General features: G+C 42.9%; 1 protein-coding gene across 2 annotated transcripts in view; it reads right to left on the bottom strand.

Annotated features, from left to right (window-relative positions):
• ABHD11 (abhydrolase domain containing 11) overlaps positions 1-21,274 on the bottom strand; it is an 82,407-nt gene that overhangs the window by 38,642 nt on the left and 22,491 nt on the right. For both annotated transcript variants that reach the window (XM_075335386.1, XM_075335385.1), the window contains exons 3-5: positions 16,368-16,541; positions 15,720-15,890; positions 3,102-3,283 (exon numbers count right to left, since the gene is read on the bottom strand). In XM_075335386.1, coding sequence (XP_075191501.1) covers positions 3,102-3,283; positions 15,720-15,890; positions 16,368-16,541 — 527 coding nt within the window. The remainder of the gene's footprint in view (positions 1-3,101; positions 3,284-15,719; positions 15,891-16,367; positions 16,542-21,274) is intronic.

Raw genomic sequence — 21,274 nt, 5'->3', positions numbered from 1 at the left:
CTAAGGGGGCGGGTCGTGCGGCATCACACGGCAGGCGGCCAATAGAAGCGGAGGGGCGGAGATGAGCAGGACGTAAACATCCCGCCCACCTCCTTCCTTCCGCATAGCCAGTGGAGGCAGGTAAGGAGATGTTCCTCGCTCCTGCGGCCTCACACACAGAGATGTGACCTGCCGCAGGAATGAGGAACAACATATCTCCTATTGGTGCGACATTATGAAAATGTCCGACGCTACACAGATCACCGATTTACGAAGCTTTTGCGATCGTTTATTGGCGCATCTAGTCTTTACACGTTGCGACGTCGTTACTGGCACCGGATGTGCGTCACTTTTGATTTGACACCGACGATATCGCAGTAGCGATGTTGCAGCGTGCAAAGTACCCCTAAGACATTTAAGTAGAAGCATCAATGGTGATTTCCTCATCTCAATTTATTGAAAAAAAAGCCAACAACAGTGGTGGGTAAATCCCCTCAAAAAAATGTAAATTTCTCAATAACTTGTCATGTGGCCTTGAGTATCAATTACAGCTTGACAATGACATCTCCTGCTGGTCACAAGTAGAGTTATTGTCTGCTGAGGCATGGCATCCCACTGTTTTTGAAAGTCGGCCCTCAGGTCATTGAGGTCTTGGGGTACAACCCTCTACACCACGACTCAGCGAGTCCCATAGGTATTCGATGGGATTCAGGTCTGGGAAAGTGCAGGCCTCTCCATTTGAGGCACTCCAGTCTCCAGCAGCCATTCCCTAATGATGCAACCTCGATGAGCTGGAGCATTGCTGTCCGCAAAGAGGAAATTAGGCCCGTGTTGTTCATGCAGGGGCATAATGACTGTATTAATTACGTTATTCGGGAAAAAGAGGTTTGTGTAAGGCAATTCTGTATTGACTAGACACCTACCCACACTGTAACACCATCACCATCAAAGGCTAGTCTGGTAACAAGCGAAAAAAGTGGTGAAGGAGTAGTCTCAGCACAGAGCCAATAAAATATAAAAAAACTCTATTAATATTTCATAAAAATTGTTATTCCTGGAAATGCATCGCACAAGGGTATAATATGCACACAGGTGAAACTTAACGCGTTTCTGACCTATATCATAAAAACAAAAGTGTCCTTAGTCATAAGGACACTTATGACTAAGGACACTTTTGTTTTTATGATATAGGTCCGAAACGCGTTAAGTTTCACCTGTGTGCATATTATACCCTTGTGCAATGCATTTCCAGGAATGACAATTTTAAGGAAATATTAATAAAGAGTTTTTTTTATATTTTATTGGATCTGTGCTGAGCCTACTCCTTCACCACTTTTTTCGCTAGTACACCGGCCAGGACTGACCGGCAGGCTTGTGCACCCTGGAGGATCACTAGGAATTGGAGGACAGGTGAGCTGGATAAATTCCCCCCTTTTTGTTTATAGTCTGGTAACAACAGTGAATATAAAAATTTGAAAATGCATTACTGCTAAGGTAAAACATGGAAAAATTGAAGATACTTAGCATATAAAAAAGGCTAGTTATATGTGTGCCCAGTAGCGCACATAGGAGCCAGTAGAAAGTGCTGTCAGTTTCTTATTTAGATTATTAGCTGTCTGGCTATGCACGCCTTCCCATTACCCTTAGGTTATTTTAATTCTCTAGTAACAGATCCCTGTCTGTCCATACATAGGAGGGGTTTTTTTAATCCAGAGAGAGGCATTATCTTAGTTAGAGACCCAGTAATGAGATACGCTGTGATGTGGCTATTGGGCACACGTATAACTGGCCTTTTTTATATGCGAAGTATCTGCAATTTTTTTCATGTTTTTTCTTAGCAATAATATTGTTTACATGTCTTAGCATTTCAGAGTGCAACTGTCTCTTTATTATAGATGTGCAAAGCTGTTTGAAACATACCCCAAAAGACTTGCAACAGTAATTGCAGCGAAAGGTGGTCTACAAAGTATTGACTTGGGAGAGGGAATACAAATGCACGTCACAATTTCAGATTTATATTTTTAAAATGTTTAGAAAACCATGTATCATTTACTTTACACTTCACAAATATTTGCTACTTAGTATTGATATATCACATTAAATCACAATAAAGTACATTTAAGTTTGGGGGTGTAATGTTAAAAAATATGAAAAAGTGAATTGGGCATGAACATCTTTTCAAGGCACTGCGTATATAAAAAATTTTTACCCCCAAATGAACATATAAGATCTTTTAGGAACATAGTTTTTATCTTAATTGCTTATCTTTCTTTCGACTGCAACTGTGGCCTTCATATGATATTCCAGTGACAGGGAAAAACAGTCTACTATAGTGACATAATTGCAAAGCTAATCTGGGTTTGCTAGGACCTAGTAAGCTCTCATTTGCTGGGCTGAGACCTATTGATCATGTGACTGCAAGGTACAGTAGAAGCACTGGCAATGGCGATACTTATTTGCTACATAAGACTCATTGAGTACTATGTAGCTGGAAAAGGAGAAGACAGAAGTGGTAATAAACATTTCTGTCTTCTTTAAAGGGTCCCTGACTGCATCTGAAAATGTGGACCAGAGAGGCCCCTGCTATATTTAAGGAGGTATAACCCGTTAAGCTTAGAATGGGGCAGGGTAAAACCCTGGGCCAAGTGTCGTAAATTTGCAGTGCTTGACTGTTGAGTTGTAATCGGAGACTGATTTCCCTTGGATATGTCTGGGGCTAAAATCTATGAATCAATAACAGCCTTAAAGAGCTTATATAAGATCACAATACTGATGGCTTATCTTTAAGTAGAGGTATGATTCTCTAGACTCCCGCTGGTTAGCTTTTTAAAGGGGACGCAATATTTAAGAGTGAGCGCTACAGCCTCCTTCTTTACACTGCTCAGTATGCCGGCTACTTAGAAATGGCTGTGCTGGGTATTACTGCATTGCACTTTATTAGGATCACACTGCAATACATAAGACAGCAATTGGCATACAGATAGATGGAACAAGGTAAACAACTGCTCATTGGCAGGCCCTAATATTAATGGCCCATTCTAAAATAGGCCTTCAATATTGTGATCCTAGAATATGCATTTAAAATGAATGTCTGTCATTTAGCACAAAGCCTGGTGGTTCACCTGATGTATGGAGAATTCGCTCCTCCCAGAAAGAGCGCAGGTCCAGGGTAAGAGCAATGAAACTCTGGAAAATCTAGTAAATTTTGGAGATGGTTTGAGATGGCATCAAGATTTACTCTCCATTTAAAATAACCATTTTCTTCTACAAGGTTAGTAAGCAAAAACTGTCGAACAGATGCTTCCTGTTAAAAAAACAACAAAATATTAAAATGCAGATTAGTATTGAATTAGGGGTATTGAATCCCTTTTTTATTTATGGCCTTAAGGTGGCTTTACACGCTACGAGATCGCTAAAGTGATCTCGTTGGGGTCACGGAATATGTGACGCACATCCGGCCGCTTTAGAGATGTCGTTGTCTGTGACACCTATGAGCGATTTTGAATCGTCGGAAAAACGTACAAAATCGCTCATCGGTGACATGCTCCCCTCTTCCCAATTATCGTTGCTGCTGCAGTAACGATGTTGTTTGTCGTTCCTGCAGCAACACACATCGCTATGTGTGACACCGCAGGAGCGACAAACATCTCCTTACCTGCGTCCACCGGCAATGGGGAAGGAAGGAGGTGGGTTGCATGTTCCGGCCACTCATCTCCTCCCCTCCTTTTCTTTTGGGCGGCGGTTCAGTGACGCTGCTGTGACGTCGCTGTGACGCTGAACGGACCGCCCCCTTAGAAAGGAAGTGGTTTGCTGGTCACAGCGACGTCGCAGAGCAAGTATGTGCGTGTGACGCTTCCGTAGCGATAATGTTCGCTACGGCAGCAATCACCACATATCGGCCGTGCGATGGGGGCGGGTGCTATCGCGCTCGACATCGCTAGCAAATGCTAGCGATGTCGCAGCGTGTAAAGCGGCCTTTAGTGTGCAATTAAAATAATAAACAGCCTGTATTCACCTACTGATCTTGTCTGCTCTCCTTCTCTTCCAGTATTGGTCACCCTCCTTTGGGCACGGATTGTCGGTACGTGACTTCTGCAGCCAAAGAGCAGAGAAAGAAGTGGGACAAAGCAGCGGTGGAGGATCCGCAGGTGAGATCAGCGGGTGGTCAGCGGGTGAGTAGGTGCTGTTTATTTATTTTATAGCACACTCAGTCTACCTTTGAATGAAAACTTCTTAGACAAATGAACTTTACATATTAGAGACGTTCTAACTGATATTGTGCTTAAATTCAGCACAGCCTTGGGCACAAACAAAAGCACAAAGTGCAGTATAAGGATATGTTCACATTTGTATTTTAGCTTCAGACATTTCACAGAGGAACTTCCACAGCGATGTTATATAGAGCTCCAGATTTTGTTCTGAAAATGGTGTGAGCAAACTGCATATGTCACTCTTTGCATCTGTAGTGTGCCTCTCCTCGATGGGTATGTTCATACACTGTATTTTTATGCATTTTTTTACGTGGCCAGCGTCAGGATGCAATTCTTCGCTCCATGCGCTGCAGTGTTCAGTAGTGAATGCTGCCTGAACTCTAGGTAGTGAACGCTGTATGCGCTCTCAGTCTAAGGCGGAATTAAAGGGCCGTCGAGTTACAAAACAAGGACAGCAGCCCAAGCTCTGCCGTCCTCAGTATTCTGCTTGGGGGCCAGAGGAAATGTCCTTGTGCGCCATAAACACCACCAAATTTAAAATTATTATGATTATACATACAGCACAGACCAAAAGTTTGGACACACCTTCTCATTCAAAGAGTTTTCTTTATTTTCATGACTCTAAAAATTGTAGTTTCACATTGAAGGCATCAAAACTATGAATTAACACATGTGGAATGAAATACTTAAAGTGTGAAACAACTGAAAATATGTCTTATATTCTAGGTTCTTCAAAGTAGCCACCTTTTGCTTTGATTACTGCTTTGCACACTCTTGGCATTCTCTTGATGACTTTCAAGAGGTAGTCACCGGAAATGGTTTTCCAACAGTCTTGAAGGAGTTCCCAGAGATGCTTAGCACTTGTTGGCCCTTTTGCCTTCACTCTGCGGTCCAGCTCACCTCAAACCATCTCGATTGGGTTCAGGTCTGGTGACTGTGGAGGCCAGGTTATCTGGCGTAGCACCCCATCACTCTCCTTCTTAGTCAAATAGCCCTTACACAGCCTGGAGGTGTGTTTGGGGTCATTGTCCTGTTGAAAAATAAATGATGGTCCAACTAAACGAAAACCGGATGGAATAGCATGTCGCTGCAAGATGCTGTTGTAGCGATTCTGGTTTAGTATGCCTTCAATTTTGAATAAATCCCCAACAGTGTCACCAGCAAAGCACCCCCACACCATCACACCTCCGCCTCCATGCTTCACGGTGGGAACCAGGCATGTAGAGTCCATCCGTTCACCTTTTCTACAAAGACACGGTGGTTGGATCCAAAGATCTCAAATTTGGACTCATCAGACCAAAGCACAGATTTCCACTGGTCTAATGTCCATTCCTTGTGTTCTTTAGCCCAAATAAGTCTCCTCTGCTTTTTGCCTGTCCTTAGCAGTGGTTTCCTAGCAGCTATTTTACTATGAAGGCCTGCTGCACAAAGTCTCCTCTTAATAGTTGTTCTAGAGATGAGAAGGTGTGTCCAAACGTTTGGTCTGTACTGTATATATAGCATAGTTGTTTTAGTAACATTTTTCTGATATTTTTTGATTGCATATTACAGCTGTCATGGTCCATAAACAGCTTACAACACATCAAAGAGACATCATTGTTGAATATTCTCAGTCAGAAGAGTACAAACTTGTTTTTAAAGACATTAGATAGGTTGTAGGCCACTGTGACGATGGTCATTAAGAAGTGACTTAAGTTTGGCATAACAAAGGGCAATTTTGTCTTTAGACGCCGCTAAGGCGTTCGATAGCCTTGAATGGGAATATATGTGGGCTGTACTTCGGAAAATGGGCTTTGGACATAGATTCATAAATTGGGTAAAACTGCTATATGACTCACCGGTGGCGAAGGTTAGGGTTAATGGCAGGGTCTCCGAGTCTTTTCCTCTTGGAAGAGGTACTAGACAGGGGTGCCCGCTTTCACCCTTGCTATTCGCGACTGCAGTGGAGCCGTTGGCAGTGGCAATACGGAAATCCAGGGAGGTAGAGGGATTTCGGTGTGGAGCCGTGGAACAGAAGATATCATTATACGCAGACGATCTACTCTTATATTTAGACAGGGTACGTTCCTCGATTTTGCCGGCAATGAATATCATTCGGGAATTTGGACAGAGGTCTGGTCTACGAATCAACTGGTCCAAGTCGGCTTTAAAGGGAACCTGTCATCAGAAATTTCGCCCAAAAGCTAAAAGCTTCCCCCTCTGCAGCTCCTGGGCTGCATTCTAGGAAGGTCCCTGTTATTATTGTGCCCCATGTGAGACCAAAATAAAGCCTTTATAAAGTTCTACCTTTTTGTATGCAGCTTCTGTAAATCCGTCACGGGGGCGGGCTCTCTGCCGTCCGTTATTCTGCCCCCTGGTCCTGTACGCCGCCCCCATCGCTCCTTTCCATATCTGATGCACCGCCCACTGCTCCAGCCATCCCCGCGCATGCCCAGTGCCAGTCTCACGGGACTGAGCAGTGTGACCGCTGGTGACGTGTGCGCAGGCAAGTGATTATGGACGGGACTGTGACTGTTATCAGCAAGTACCCGCCCATAATCTCTTGAGCGTGCAAACCTCTCCAGCATTCACACTGAGCTCAGTGTAGATGCTAGACTGTATGGGCTGCTTCCAGGGATGACGTCCCTTTGTCATGTGATAGTATTTCGAACACGCCCCTATCACATGACAAAGGGACGTCATCCCTGGAAGCAGCCCATACAGTCTAGCATCTACACTGAGCCCAGTGTGAATGCTGGAGAGGTTTGCGCGCTCACGAGATTATGGCCGGGTACTTGCTGATAACAGTCACAGTCCCGTCCATAATCACTTGCCTGCGCACACGTCACCAGCGGTCACACTGCTCAGTCCTGTGAGACTGGCACTGGGCATGCGCGGGGATGGCTGGAGCAGTGGGCGGTGCATCAGATATGGAAAGGAGCGATGGGGGCGGCATACAGGACCAGGGGGCAGAATAACGGACGGCAGAGAGCCCGCCCCCGTGACGGATTTACAGAAGCTGCATACAAAAAGGTAGAACTTTATAAAGGCTTTATTTTGGTCTCACATGGGGCACAATAATAACAGGGACCTTCCTAGAATGCAGCCCAGGAGCTGCAGAGGGGGAAGCTTTTAGCTTTTGGGCGAAATTTCTGATGACAGGTTCCCTTTAATGCCGTTGGACCCCCTTCCGGGGGACTTTTCGGACTTACAGATTCCAGTTCCTGTGGTCCGGGAGTTTAAATATCTGGGAGTAATTGTCAGCCCAATCCTGAAGGATTTCCAGGCCCTAAATCTGGAACCCCTGTTACAGCGATTCAGAGCAAAAGTGCATACCTGGTGCCGTTTGCCGCTATCAAATATCGGCAGATCCAATTTAATTAAAATAGTAATGATGCCACAATTACTATACCTTATACATAATTCTCCAGTGTGGATATGTAGGGAATTTTTTGTAAAAATTAATACAATATTCCGGGAACTTATTTGGAAGAAAAAGCAAGCTAGGATTCGACTGGAAGTGCTACAGCGGGGAAAGGAGGAGGGAGGACTGGCGGTACCAAACCCATATACATACTATATAGCCTCCCAGATGCAACATCTGAGGGGTTGGGGCAAAGAAGGAGGGTATGATACCAGTGGTGATATAGTGAGAGAGGGATGAGTATGGAAGTACCCAGGTTGCCGGTTGGATGTGGGACAAAGACAGATAAATGGGGCACGATATCCCACACTGGCTATGATATTCCGGGTGTGGGACAGGGGTAAGTCTCTTTTGGGGATAAGCGGACCTACAGAGCTCTGGCCATTGTGGCAGAACCCCGACTTGCCAGAAATTAAAATATTAGTAGGGTTCAGAGGATGGGAGGATAAAGGGATCCATTTAGTGTCACAAGTACTACAAAATAATACTCTTAAAAGCTTTGAACAACTGAGAACGGAGTTTCACCTTCCGCATGTCTTCTTTTATCAGTATTTAAGCTGAGACACGCACTGGAAAGACAGGGGAGGACAAACCCGGTAACAGTGACACATAATCAAACATTACATAGGCTGCTTACATCTGAGTCCTCTAAGGGTCTTATTTCGGAACTATATAAAAAATTACTACCTGCCCATCTGGAAACACATCCATTGATTGTTAAAAGCAAATGTGAACGAGACATCGGTCCCCTGACGGAAGGCCAGTGGTCTGATATATTGGAACAAGTTCCTAAACTGGAGGTATCGGAGTGCCAAAAGCTGTCTCAAATATATCTCATCCACAGGGTATATAAAACTCCCAGTCTACTATTTAAGATGGGACTCAGACCAAACACACAGTGTGTTAGGTGTGGACAGGATGATGCCCATTTGATGCATGTTATGTGGGAGTGTGGACACATTGGTGATTTCTGGAACCAAACCCTGGGACTTATAGATCAAATATATCATATCACAATACAACCGTCGCCCCGCCTGTGCCTGTTGAGTCTGTGGTAAGGAGAAGTGGATCCGGATTCTCCAACAGCCCTGGGAATAGCCCGTATCTTGTACCAAGCAAGAAAGCTACTTGCATATCACTGGTTAGACCCTCTACCACCAACATTACCAGAGCTCAAAAACAAATTAAATAACGCCATAAGATTGGAAAGGGGAGTTTATTTAAAAAGAAAAACATTGAAAAAGTTTTACAGCATTTGGCGGCCATGGATGGAGTTGCCGGGCCTACCCTCTAGTGCACTGGTTCGGGATGCAATACTGGACCGGTTACTGTTGTGCCTGCAGTGATGGCATGTGTGAGGAAGGGAATTAAAACTAGTTTTTTCTGTTACGAAGTGGACTTTGAATGAAGAGGTGAGAGAGGACTGGAATGGTTTCATGGATGACTGCACGGAGAGGGAAGGGCGGGAGAGTATAGCAATATGATGTGGAGTGACACGGCTGATGGAGGAGGTGTTCCTGTTAGTCTGAGGCATTATTGCATAATTTAAGTTTTGTTTATTTGTAGAGCCACGAGGTTTGTAGGCTCAAGCTATATAATATAATTATGATTTGAGAACTCTATTATATTTACATATATGCAGAGAAAGAACCTGATTTATGAATCACGTGTTTATCTGTTTATTGTTATCAGTTATATGAAAAGTGAAATACTCTCTGTATTGATCCCTAATGATTTAATAAAGAAAAGATCTGATTTAAAAAAAAAGTTTGGCATAACAGTAAAATTTCCTAGAATTGGATGTTCCTCAAAAATTGATTTAAGGCAAGAAGAATAGGTCTGGGAGGTTCTGAAGAGGCCTACAGCAACATTAAAGGAGCTGTGGGAATGTCTGACAAGTACTGGTTGTGTACTGGATGTGACAACAATCTCCCATATTCTTTATATGTCTGGCCTGTGGAGTGGCGTGAAAAGAGAGAAGCATTTTCTTACAAAGAAAAAAATCCAAACCCTGCTATGCTTTGCTAACACCTATAGCAAGTCTGCCAAAATAATTTGGGAAAACATGTTATGGTCTATTGAGACGAAGGTTACATTTTTAGACAGAATTCCAAAAGTTATGTTTGGTGCAAAGCCAACACTACACATCACCAAAATAAAAATAATAATAATATAATAATTTATTCATTTATATAGTGCTGTTAATTCCACAGCACTTTACATACATTCGCAACACTGTCCCCATTGGGGCTCACAATCTAGAGTCCCTATCTGTATGTTTTTGGAGTGTGGGAGGAAACCGGAGTACCCGGAGGAAACCCACGCAAACACGGGGAGAACATACAAACTCCTTGCAGATGTTGTCCTTGATGGGATTTGAACCCAGGACCCCAGCGCTGCAAGACAGCAGTGCTAACCACTGAGCCACCGGGCTGCCCTACCACCATACTCACAGTTAAACATGGAGGAGGCAGCATTTTATTTTGGGGCTTTTTTCAGCGGCTGGAACTGTATTTTTATTAAAAGTTAAGGGAATTATGAACAGTTCCAAATATCAGTAAATTTTGCATCAAAACTTTCAGGCCTCTGCTACAAAACACTTAAAATGATTTTCAATTTTCAGTCTTCATCTTTTTCCAGTGACTCTCTGGTCGGTTTCAGGCAATTTGTGACCTGACAGCACTCTAAAGTTACTTGGAGCGCTCCAGAGGTCACAAATCAATACAATTTTATGAGAGCCTAATTCTGGCCTCTTTATGGTTTTCCTAGAATTGCTCTGAGGGCTTTTGACGTAACTTCTTACTTCTGGCCAGTCAGAAGTTACGAGCACAAGATGGCGCTGCTGCACTGGAGCGACGCTGGAAAAGAATGAAGCCGCCGAAGGGTAAGTATAAGAACGGGGGCAGGGTACTTAGATTTAAAGCAGTACTCCAGCACTGAAAAACAAAACAATACGCTGGAGTGGTGCTTTAAGTGAAAACAGTCTTAGGCTATGTGCGCACTAGAGCTTTTTACCTGCGGATTTACCCGCGGATTTGCCCCGGAAATTTCTTGAGAAATGTCTGCAATCTTTGTGCAGACATTTCCCATGAAATTCAATGAGAAAAAAAAATAGCTGTGCGCACTGTGCGGATTTTTCTCAAGAAAATTTCTTGAGAAAATTTTCTCGAGAAACTTTATTGAGAAAATGTGCATGTCCATTAATTTCCGCAGGTACCTGCGGTATTCCGGGGGTATTCCGCAGGTAGCAATGATGTGCGGTATACCACCGGAATAGCCGCGATTTACCTGCGGGAATGCTCATCGCTGCCTGCGGTTTTGCAGGAAGCGATGTCATTATGCCAGGAAGAGGAAGCGAAGCAGAGAACACAGACGTCACACTCCCTGGACGCCGCACAGAAGCACTTCCGTGCGACCTCCAGGTCTGTCCCGTGCAGTCTGTGTCCTGCTCCGGCCTCGCGGCTGCTTGCACTGCAGGGTGTCAGTGTCTGCCCGCAGTGTCAGCAGCCTGTCACGCGGCAGCGCAGGCAGACACTGACATCCTGCAGTGCTGGGAGCCGCGGGGATGACGATCGCTGCTGTCAGGAGGTGAGATCATTACCTGCTGTGACAATCTCCTGCCTCCTGACGTCAGCGCTGTCACTGCTGTCTATGCCCGTCTCGCGAGCGGCCCGAGACTGTCACTAGCGGTGACGTCACGGGCTCTCGCGATACTTCTGACAACGCGGCGGGCATAGAAGTCAGTGACAGCGCTGACATCAGCAGTACAGGAGATGATCACAGAAGGTAATGATCTCATCTATGCTCCTGATGGCAGCGCTCGTCATCCCCTGCAGTGGCCTGGGCTGACCTATTGATGTTAGCTCAGGTCACTGCACAGCTCTCCCAGCCAATGGGGAACATTCTGTTCTTCATTGACTGGGACAGCGACTATGGTATGGATCGCCGTGGGACCCCCCCCTTATTGGATTACGCCGGACGTGGATTGATTGTTCTTTTCAATAAATTGGTTAAAGAGGCTATGTGGGGAGTGTTTTTTCAAATAAAACTTTTTTTGTTGTCTATTTTTTTATTATTACTGACTGGGTTGGTGATGTCGGGTATCTGATAGACGCCTGACCTCACCAACCCCAGGGCTTGATGCCAGGTGACATTACACATCTGGCATCAACCCCATATATTACCCCGTTTGCCAACGCACCAGGGCGCGGGATGAGCTGGGGCAAAGCGCCAGGATTGGCACGTCTAATGGATGCGCCACTTCTGGGGCGGCTGCGGCCTGCTATTTTTAGGCTGGGGAGTGTCCAATAACAGTGGACCTCCCTAGTCTGAGAATATCAGACCCCAGCTGTCCGCTTTACCTTGGCTGGTGATCCAATATGGGGGGGACCGCACGTTTTTTGTTTTAAATTATTTATATAATTTAAAATAACAGCGTGGGGTACCCACTCTTTTGGATTATCAGCCAAGGTGAAGCTGCCAGCGGTGGTCTGCAGGCTGCAGCCGTCTGCTTTACCCTAGCTGGCTACAAAAAATGGGGGGACCTCACGTCGTTTTTTTTTAATTATTTATTTATTTTATGGCTAAATACAAGGCTAAGCACCCTTTAGTGCCACATGAAAGTCACTAAAGGGTGCCAGCTTAGAAAATGCAGGGAGGTGGAACATTATATAGGTTTTTCTCATCTATCTATCTATCTATCTATCCCTCTATCTATCTATCTATCTATCTATCCATCTATCCCTCTATCTATCTATCCATCTATCCCTCTATCTATCTATTCATCTATCTTTCTATCCCTCTATCTATCTATCTATTCATCTATTCATCTATCTATCCCTCTATCTATCTATCTATTCATCTATTCATCTATCTATCTATCCCTCTATCTATCTATCTATTCATCTATCCATCTTTCCCTCTATCCATTATCTGTCTATCGATTATCTTTATTATTTATTGCAGGGACAAACCTGCGGTAAATCCGCGGTAAATCCGCGGCAAATCCGCGGCAAAACCGCATGCGGATTTGGTGCGGATTTTTTCCGCAGGTCCGGAAATCTTTCACTGGCAGAAGTTTCTCAAGAAATTTTCTTGAGAAACTTCACATTTCTAGTGCGCACATAGCCTTATATTGGTTTCACATCAAGTATATTTTTATGGCAAATGTTCAGCCATTTTTTGGGGGTTAAATTCTTGGATAATTTAGTAATAATAGTAATTAACCTTTTAGGACAAGTAGACTGAAGAAGTCAATAGAAATGGAGTTCTCTTCTGTGTCCCTATTTTGACAGCAGAGTAGGACTTCCTGTCTGTACGCTGAAATGTACCACTGTGTGAGGGGAGAATGGGAGTGTGCAGCATTGATACAAAAAAGAGAGATGCATGCTGCTTTCTCACTGCGGTCTTTACTTCTTGCTGAAATGTTAATATAAAAAGGAAACACTTTGACAACAGGGTTTCCGGGTTTCCTCAAACAGTACATTTATCACCTAATCACCAGTTGCTGCTGTCACGCCTAAGAAGTTTAAAAGGAGAGGCAGAGTGCAAGCTTGATTACACTTTAATAAATTAAGACTTTTATAGAAATGCCAATACCAAATTTTTATTGTACTTTTTTTTTAAACTGGGAAAGGAGATGAGAGATAAGATGCAATCTATTACTTTAATGTTTAGTTTCCTAAAGTAAAGTAAAAGTAACAAGAACCTGTTGATCCATTGATCAAGTGTTCTAAATACTACAATACGACATTTGCAGTATATAGTGAAAATGATTATCTCTGCTGAACTTCAGAGAAGCGTGACAGCAACATTTAAATAATAGTTAAAGGCATTCTCCGAGAATTTGATAAAAATGGCCTCTGTCACATACAGTGCCTTGCGAAAGTATACGGCCCCTTTGAATTTTTCAACCTTTCCCCACATTTCAGGCTTCAAACATACAAATTTTAATGTTATGGTGAAGAATCAACAGACAGTGAGACACAATTGTGAAGTTGGATGAAATGTATTGCTTATTTTAAACTTTTGTGCAAAAGAATAAACTGAAAATTGGGTTGTGCAATATTATTCGTCCCCTTTACTTTCAGTGCAGAAAACGTACTCCAGAAGTTCATCTCTGAATGATCCAATATTGTCCTAAATGACTGATTATGATAAATATAATCGATCTGTGTATACTCAAATGCACCTGCTCTGTGATAGTCTCAGTGTTCGGTTTAAAGCGCCAAAGACCAAGGAACACAACAGGCAGGTCCGTGATACTGTTGTGGAGAAGTTTAAAGCTGCATTTGGTTACAAAAAGATTTCCACAACTTTAAACATCCCAAGAAGCACTGTGCAAGCGATCATACTGAAATGGAAGGAGTATCATACCACTGCAAAACTACCAAGACCCGGCCGTCCCTCAAAAATGTCATCTCAAAACAAAGAGAAGACTGATCAGAGATGCAGCCAAGAGGCTCTTAATCACTCTGGATGAACTGCAGGGATCTACAGCTGAGGTGGGAGATTATGTCCATAGGACAACAATCAGTTGTACACTGCACAAATCTGGCCTTTATGGAAGAGAGGCAAGACGAAAGCAATTTCTCAAAGAAACCCATAAAAAGTGTTGCTTAAAGTTTGGCACAAGGCACCTGGGAGACACACCAAAATGTGGAAGAAGGTGCTCTGGTCAGATGAAACCAAAAATCAAACTTATTTGGCACAATTCCAAATGATATGTTTGGCGTAAAAGCAACACAGCTCATCACCCTGAACACACCACCCCCACTGTCAAACATGGTGGTGGCAGCATCATGGTTTGGGCCTGCTTTTCTTCAGCAGGGACAGGGAAGATGGTTAAAATTGATGGGAAGATGGATGGAGCCAAATACAGGACCATTTTTGAAGAAAACCTGTTGGAGTCTGCAAAAGACCTGAGACTGGGACGGAGATTTGTCTTTCAACAAGACAATGATCCCAAACATAAAGCAAAATCTACAATGGAATGGTTCACAAATAAACGTATCCAGTTGTTAGAATGGCCAAGTCAAAGTCCAGACCTGAATCCAATCAAGAATCTGTGGAAAGAGCTGAAAACTGCTGTTCACAAACGCTCTCCATCCAACCTCACTCAGCTCCAGCTATTTTCAAAGGAAGAATGGGCAAGAATTTCAGTCTCTTAATGTGCAAAACTGATAGAGACCTACCCCAAGCGACTTACAGCTGTAATCACAGCAAAAGGTGGCGCTACAAAGTATTAACTTAAAGGGGACGAATATTATTGCATGTCCCAATTTTCAGTTTATTATTTTTTGTAAAAGTTTAAAATAAGCAATAAATTTAGTTCAACTTCACAATTGTGTCCCACTTGTTGATTCTTCACCATAAAATTAATTTTTTTTATCTCTATGTTTGAAGCCTGAAATGTGGGAAAAGGTTGAAAAATTCAAAGGGGCCGAATACTTTCGCAAGGCACTGTATTTCAAGCTGCAACCCTTCCTACTCATGTTTCAGGACAAGTTGAATCCTGGAGAAGCAATGTTCTAGATGTGTGCTCAGTCAGTCTCTGTGCCTTGCTGTAAACCTGTCAGACTGACTCAGCAGAACATCTTTACAAATGAGCATGCTGCTGCAAGACTGAAGTTAGAGAGAAAAAGCCTGGTGTGATCAGTCAGCCAAAACAATTTTTTTTTCTTCTTTTCTACTCCTTCAGTCCTGTCCCACAGCTGAGTGAGCAGATCAAGTAAGTTCACAACAGTGCTCCTCTGACAGTGGAGACATATGTCTTGAGCAGTGTTTCTTCAGGCTGCAACCCGTCCTGACATGACTCGGATGTGTTGCAGCTTGAAATATGTGATGGCATCCATTTGTATCACCTTCTCTAAAAACCTCTTTAAAGAGCAGCAATTGGAGCTGTTAGGACGTTAGCTGTAAGACACAGCTACCATGAACTGGGTATAGTGTGGATGCAGGAGTACAACCGTATCTGATGTAAAATATAGGGTATTTAGTAGGAAAATAATATATATAATGGAATGAACAGAATATGCTCTTCTCCATGTGGTTGCCTAATTATCACATTCCTTGCCACAATCTCATGGGATAAAAGTGAAAGAAAAGTTACTGTAAACCATCTATACCTTCACTGTTGTTTTGAGCTGCTCCTCTGCCAGTCTTCTGGCTGTGGATCTTGGCATCTTCCCTTCTAAACGTATATTCTGCATAACTTTTATATACTTAGGGAAACCAGTCTGCTGCACGGCTGGAGAAGGACTTATGTCCACGGATACTAAGCGCTCCACCATGTGAGGCTGAGAACAAAAACAGTATCAATTTTGTTAACATACATTATGTATAGATGACGCATCTGGACACGTGCACGCAACGGATGGACAACTAATAAAAGTCATGCATAGGTGTGTGGCTCCTAATTTAAACTGCAAAAGCAGCAAAGCATTAACTACATTTTGTTAGTTACATCATAAATTAATGTAAAATCACAAGATCGAAATGGACAATGCCCTCAGGGTGGGAGCAGAGCACTGATTACACCATTTTTGTGCCATTTATGTAAATGTGGCTGATAGGCAACACGTTGTACAAATGAGGACAGCTTGGATATTTTTTTTGGCCATTTTAGAAAAGTTTATTCTCACCATCTAGGGGTGGGAAATCAAATTACACACTATTTATTTCTGTGTTTTTATACACATTTTTATTACAACGTCAGCATGCACCTATGTAATTTTATATTGACAATTGACAAACTTTGCATTCGCACAGCTTACTTCTTGCAGTGCCAAGGTCATGGCCGTCTTGCCTCCCATGCTGTGACCAATTAAGACACAACTGGAAATGTTTAACTGCTGGAAGAGGTGAAGCACATCGCCACTCATCGCAGGGTACGTGATGATATCACAATGTGGACTACTGCCATGGTTGCGGGCATCTAACGTCAGCACCTTCAAAAAATGCAACAAATGCCACACTTGTATTATTTGTAATAGTACCTAGAAATACAAACACACTAATAACAGGAGATTACAAAAGCTAAAGCAATTCTCTGCGCTAAAAACAAGTTTGACGGTGATTCGAAGGAGAGCGGAGGCTCCAAGTAAGACCAGCAACGCCAATTAGAACTCACCATGCCTTACAAGGGATCATAAAAGGGTTCTTTTAGGGTAAGTGGAGGTGGTTGGGTCTTATATACAGGTTGGTAGACTGTAGTAAAAGAGGTAGTAAAGGCGATTGCCTTAGTTTATACTGGGAAAACCAAGTGGCAGGTTCCCTTTAAGGCTCAGTAAAAGTTATGCCTCAGCCCCAGAACTTGGCATTCCTCATAAAAAAATAGAATAGATGAATGAGAGGGGGCACAGCATGTCCGAGGCCATATCAACAAGAAGCAGATGGCCTCACAATACAGAATTAAAAAAAAAATTAATAATTTGCCTCAGAGCTCATAATCATTTGGTTTCCCAAAGGCTATAGCATCCATGCTCTATCATTTTCACCTATATGCCTCCCCACCACCAATTTTACTAAAGCAGGCTACAAGCAAGATAGAGTCCAACAAACTCTCTTACATCTTTAATGGCCGCCCAGGCTTTAGCACCCCTGACTTCAGAAAATTGTGATTGATATTAGTGCCAGAGATACCGGAGAATTTGCAGGGTCCAGAACTTACTAGCTCGGCTTCAGAAGTTAATGTGGGTAGCAGCATTAGGCCACGTTCAGTATTTGGTCAGTATTTTATATCAGTATTTGAAAGTCAAAACCAAGAGTGGGTGAATAATGCAGAAGTGGTGCCTGTGTTTCTATTATACTTCTCTGATTGTTCCACTACTGGTTCTCGCTTAGGCTACTTTCACATTTCCGTCATTTTCCCTCAGTCACAATCCGTCGCTTTGAGAAAAAACTGAATCCTGCAAAATAATTTGCAGGATTCCGTTTTTTCCCATAAACTTGTATTAACGGTTGCGACTGATGGCCTTGCGTTGCATCCGTCAAACGACTGACCGTCGGGCAGAAGCAACGCACAATGTAACGTTTTTTCGATTGTCGAAGCGACGCACTGCGCAGGATTCCGTCACAATCTGTCAAAAGGTATAATGGTTGTCTATGGTGCAGGATTCCGCCGTAATCCGTCGCACGACGGAATCCAGTGCTGGATTCCGTCATTTTCTACTGAGCATGCCCAGTATGTACACAATCACACTGCAAGGCTCCAAAGCTGGTACGACGGATCCGTTTTTTTTTACAGGGATCCGTCCCATTAGTTGTACCACAATTTGCGACTGATCCGTTGCATCAGTCACAAAACAGATTGAGAGGACACACACTAGCTATGGAACCCCAACGTAGAGAAATACTTTGGCGTAGTGTTGGGGCTCTATTGCATTGATCAATTCAGTAGCTAAATTTCTCTTTATTCATATGTTCATGGCAGTAATGCAGGTTCCATTTTTCACATTTCATTCTTACATATAGCTATTGGATTTGTCATGTCAGTATTCACACAGCAGTTTCTGCTATTCCATGTATTCCCCTTACATAGTCACTGGTGTGCATACCTTATCTCCCCATAGTGATGCTTTTTTAGGTTTTTGCACCCAGTTCAGACTTAGAATGGTGTTCCAAACGTTATTCCTTATGTTAGTAGTTTTTCGTTTGTGAACCCGGCCCCACCCACACCTATTGCCAGTCCACATTATACGCATATATAGCCTGGGTCTCAGCGTCCCATACACGGTAAGTTTTTTAACTGCATGAGAGGACACACACAAGCTAGGGACCCCAACGTAGAGAAATACTTTGGCGTAGTGTTGGGGCTCTGTTGTATTGATCAATTCAATAGCTAAATTTCTCTTTATTCATATGTTCATGGCAGTAATACAGATTCCATTTTTCACATTTTCATTCTTACATATAGCTATTGGATTGTTCATGTCAGAATTCACACAGCAGTTTCTGCTATTTCATGTATTCCCCTTACATAGTCACTGGTGTGCATACCTTATCTCCATATACAAAACAGATTGTGACTGATGGAAAAAAAAAAACCTGATGTGTGAAAGTAGCCTTACAAATACTGATGTAAAATAATGACAGCGCACTGAACGTGTCCTTAATCAGTTTTTCTTGTAACAGAGCAGATGAATGGGCTTAGAAATTGGTATCTTAGGCCACTTTCACACTATATTCCTCTCCGCGTTCAGTGATCCCATCGGGATTTCTGTTTGAATTCCTGGCAAAATGGGTTTTGGACGTATGTGTCGACGGGGCTACTGGCTATAATGGTGCAGATGGAGTCACCGTGTGCTCCGTCAAGCACCATTTTTCGGGATAGTACGCCTAATGGAGGCTGAGAGCAAGACGTAGTAGACTGCATGTGGGTGTCTCCCTCCAATAGTGTTTTCAAATTTTCTGTAGTATTTGTGGGTTCTAAATGCTCACTATATGTCTGAACAAAATCCTTAAGGGATATAGTTTCCAAAATATAGTCACTTGTGGGAGGTTTCCGCTGTTTAGGTACCTTAGAGGGCTTCAAATGTGACATGGTGCCTGCAATCTATTTCAGCCAAATTAATGTTCCAAAATTCAAATTGGGCTCTTTTAGCTTCCGAGTCCTGCCGTTTGTCCAAACAGAGGCCCCTGACCACATGTGGGGTATCAGCGCACTCAGAAGAAACTCGGGAACAAATTGTGGGGTCCATTTTCCTGTTCTATCCATTGTAAAAGTGAAAAAAATTGGGGCTAAAGCAACATTTTAGTGGAAGAATTACAATTTACTCTTTGATTCCATCTTGCGCTTATTCTTGTGCAGGAACTGAAGAGATGAAAAATGTTCTGACAGCAGTTTTGAAGTATTTAACGGGGTGGTTTGTAAAATGGTGTCACTTTTGGGGAGCTTCCAGTATAAGAGCCCCTTAAAGTCCATTCAAAACTGAAGAGGTCACTAAAGAAACAGGTTTTGTAAATATCTTGAAAAAGAATTAGAAATAGCTGCTACACTTTTAATCTATCACAAAACAAAAAAAAACCAACAAAAAACAGCCATACTTACACTGCCATATACAGATACAAATGCACAATATGATGCGGCAGGCCCCCTAATGATATAGCACAGGTGTACAATACTCATGATACAACCACTTAGTAACCCACCAAGCATCCGTGGGGTGTCTGCCTATTATTCTAAATGCACATCGGTCTACACGGGGTGCCATTCACACCTTTAATTGTTTTCAATTTAGTGTAGGGAGTCACAACATAATGAGGACCATTGACGAGGGTTGCAAGCTTATGGATTTTGGCCAAAAAAATTAACCAATACCTGATGCGTTATATACATCTTTTTTGCACATTTTTTTTAAGCAAGAGGCTGCGCAATCCAAGCCTTCTAATGGTGGCTGGGTAATTTGGGGTGTCTGTCCTGTGGGTGTACATATAGCATTGACAGCCCATTTAATATAATAGCAGGGGCGTTGGAAATAGGCTGTTATGCGGACAGAGGTGAATCCCATGTAATGGTGTGAATGGCACCCTATGGCATCTACCTATTTATTTTAAAGGAACTCAGAAAAAGCGGAGTCATAATCCAGATGGGGGAGCAAAAACCTGGTGACAAATACTCTTTAAGTCCATCAAGTTTAAAATGACATTTTAAAAATGATGCATATGTAAAGTAGACAATTGATAAAAGGACGCTGGTCAGATTCAGGTCAAAACTGGCTGTGTCACTAAGGGGTTATCCATACATCCATTGCATACAACCTCAACACAGCACCCCATCATACTGGTCCCTATGCCCATCACCCAATATGTCACCTAAAGCAGACATAGTATAGAACTAGTTATACAGAGAGCTCTGCTGGGAATCCTATAGGGCAGTCTCTGCTATTCTGACCACTGTCCCAATACATTATCAAATTTGTACACAAATCTCCTTTTCGTATAGAGGCCTTAATATAGTGGACTAAATTTATTGATTAATTGCTGCCAATGGAGCATGCAGGGTTCATCCATAGATTTCCATGCCATTATAATTCTTATCCTAACACAGAAAATTGGAATCTGGAAAAAAAAAAAAAGTTTGTCGTAGGACCCATCAAAAGGCTCATGAATAATACCAGCAGTTGCAGTTTAGGGAATTCAAGATGTTCATGAAGAAATAGAAGCCGCTCAGACACAGAAAACTGCCAATCAGTGCTGTGGGCGGAGTTATAGAGCTCAGCGCTCAGAGAACTGGTAGCTCTACTGCAAAGAAAACAGAGATTTTATCAATGTGACAGCAAACAGCCCAGTAAGTGACACATCGCTGGTATCTGGGTCTCAGCCCTTACACCATGCTGCTCTCAGATGTGGTAGCATAAACCTTGTGAGAGAATCCTTTAAAGTGGTCTAGCTGTCGCTAATGGAACATTTAGGCTGTATGCGCACGTTGCGTCGTGTCCCTGCAGAAATTTCTGCAGGGATTTGACAGCTCATGTGCGCGTCAAATTGCTGCAGAAACAGCGCGTAATGGATGCAGTGTTTCTGGAGAAAAAAATCCGATTTCATGCGCTCTGAATGCCTCTCCCATAGACAGAGCGGGACCTGCATCCAAAGTGCACGGAATAAGTGACATGTTGCTTTTTAGAATGCAGCGATTTGGAACAAAATTTTAGCATCCAAATTGCTGCGCTCTAAAACGCAA

The sequence above is a fragment of the Anomaloglossus baeobatrachus genome, chromosome 2 (assembly GCF_048569485.1).
Source record: "Anomaloglossus baeobatrachus isolate aAnoBae1 chromosome 2, aAnoBae1.hap1, whole genome shotgun sequence".
In the NCBI taxonomy this organism is placed as follows: domain Eukaryota; kingdom Metazoa; phylum Chordata; class Amphibia; order Anura; family Aromobatidae; genus Anomaloglossus; species Anomaloglossus baeobatrachus.
This window is presented reverse-complemented; position numbering and strand designations above follow the sequence as displayed.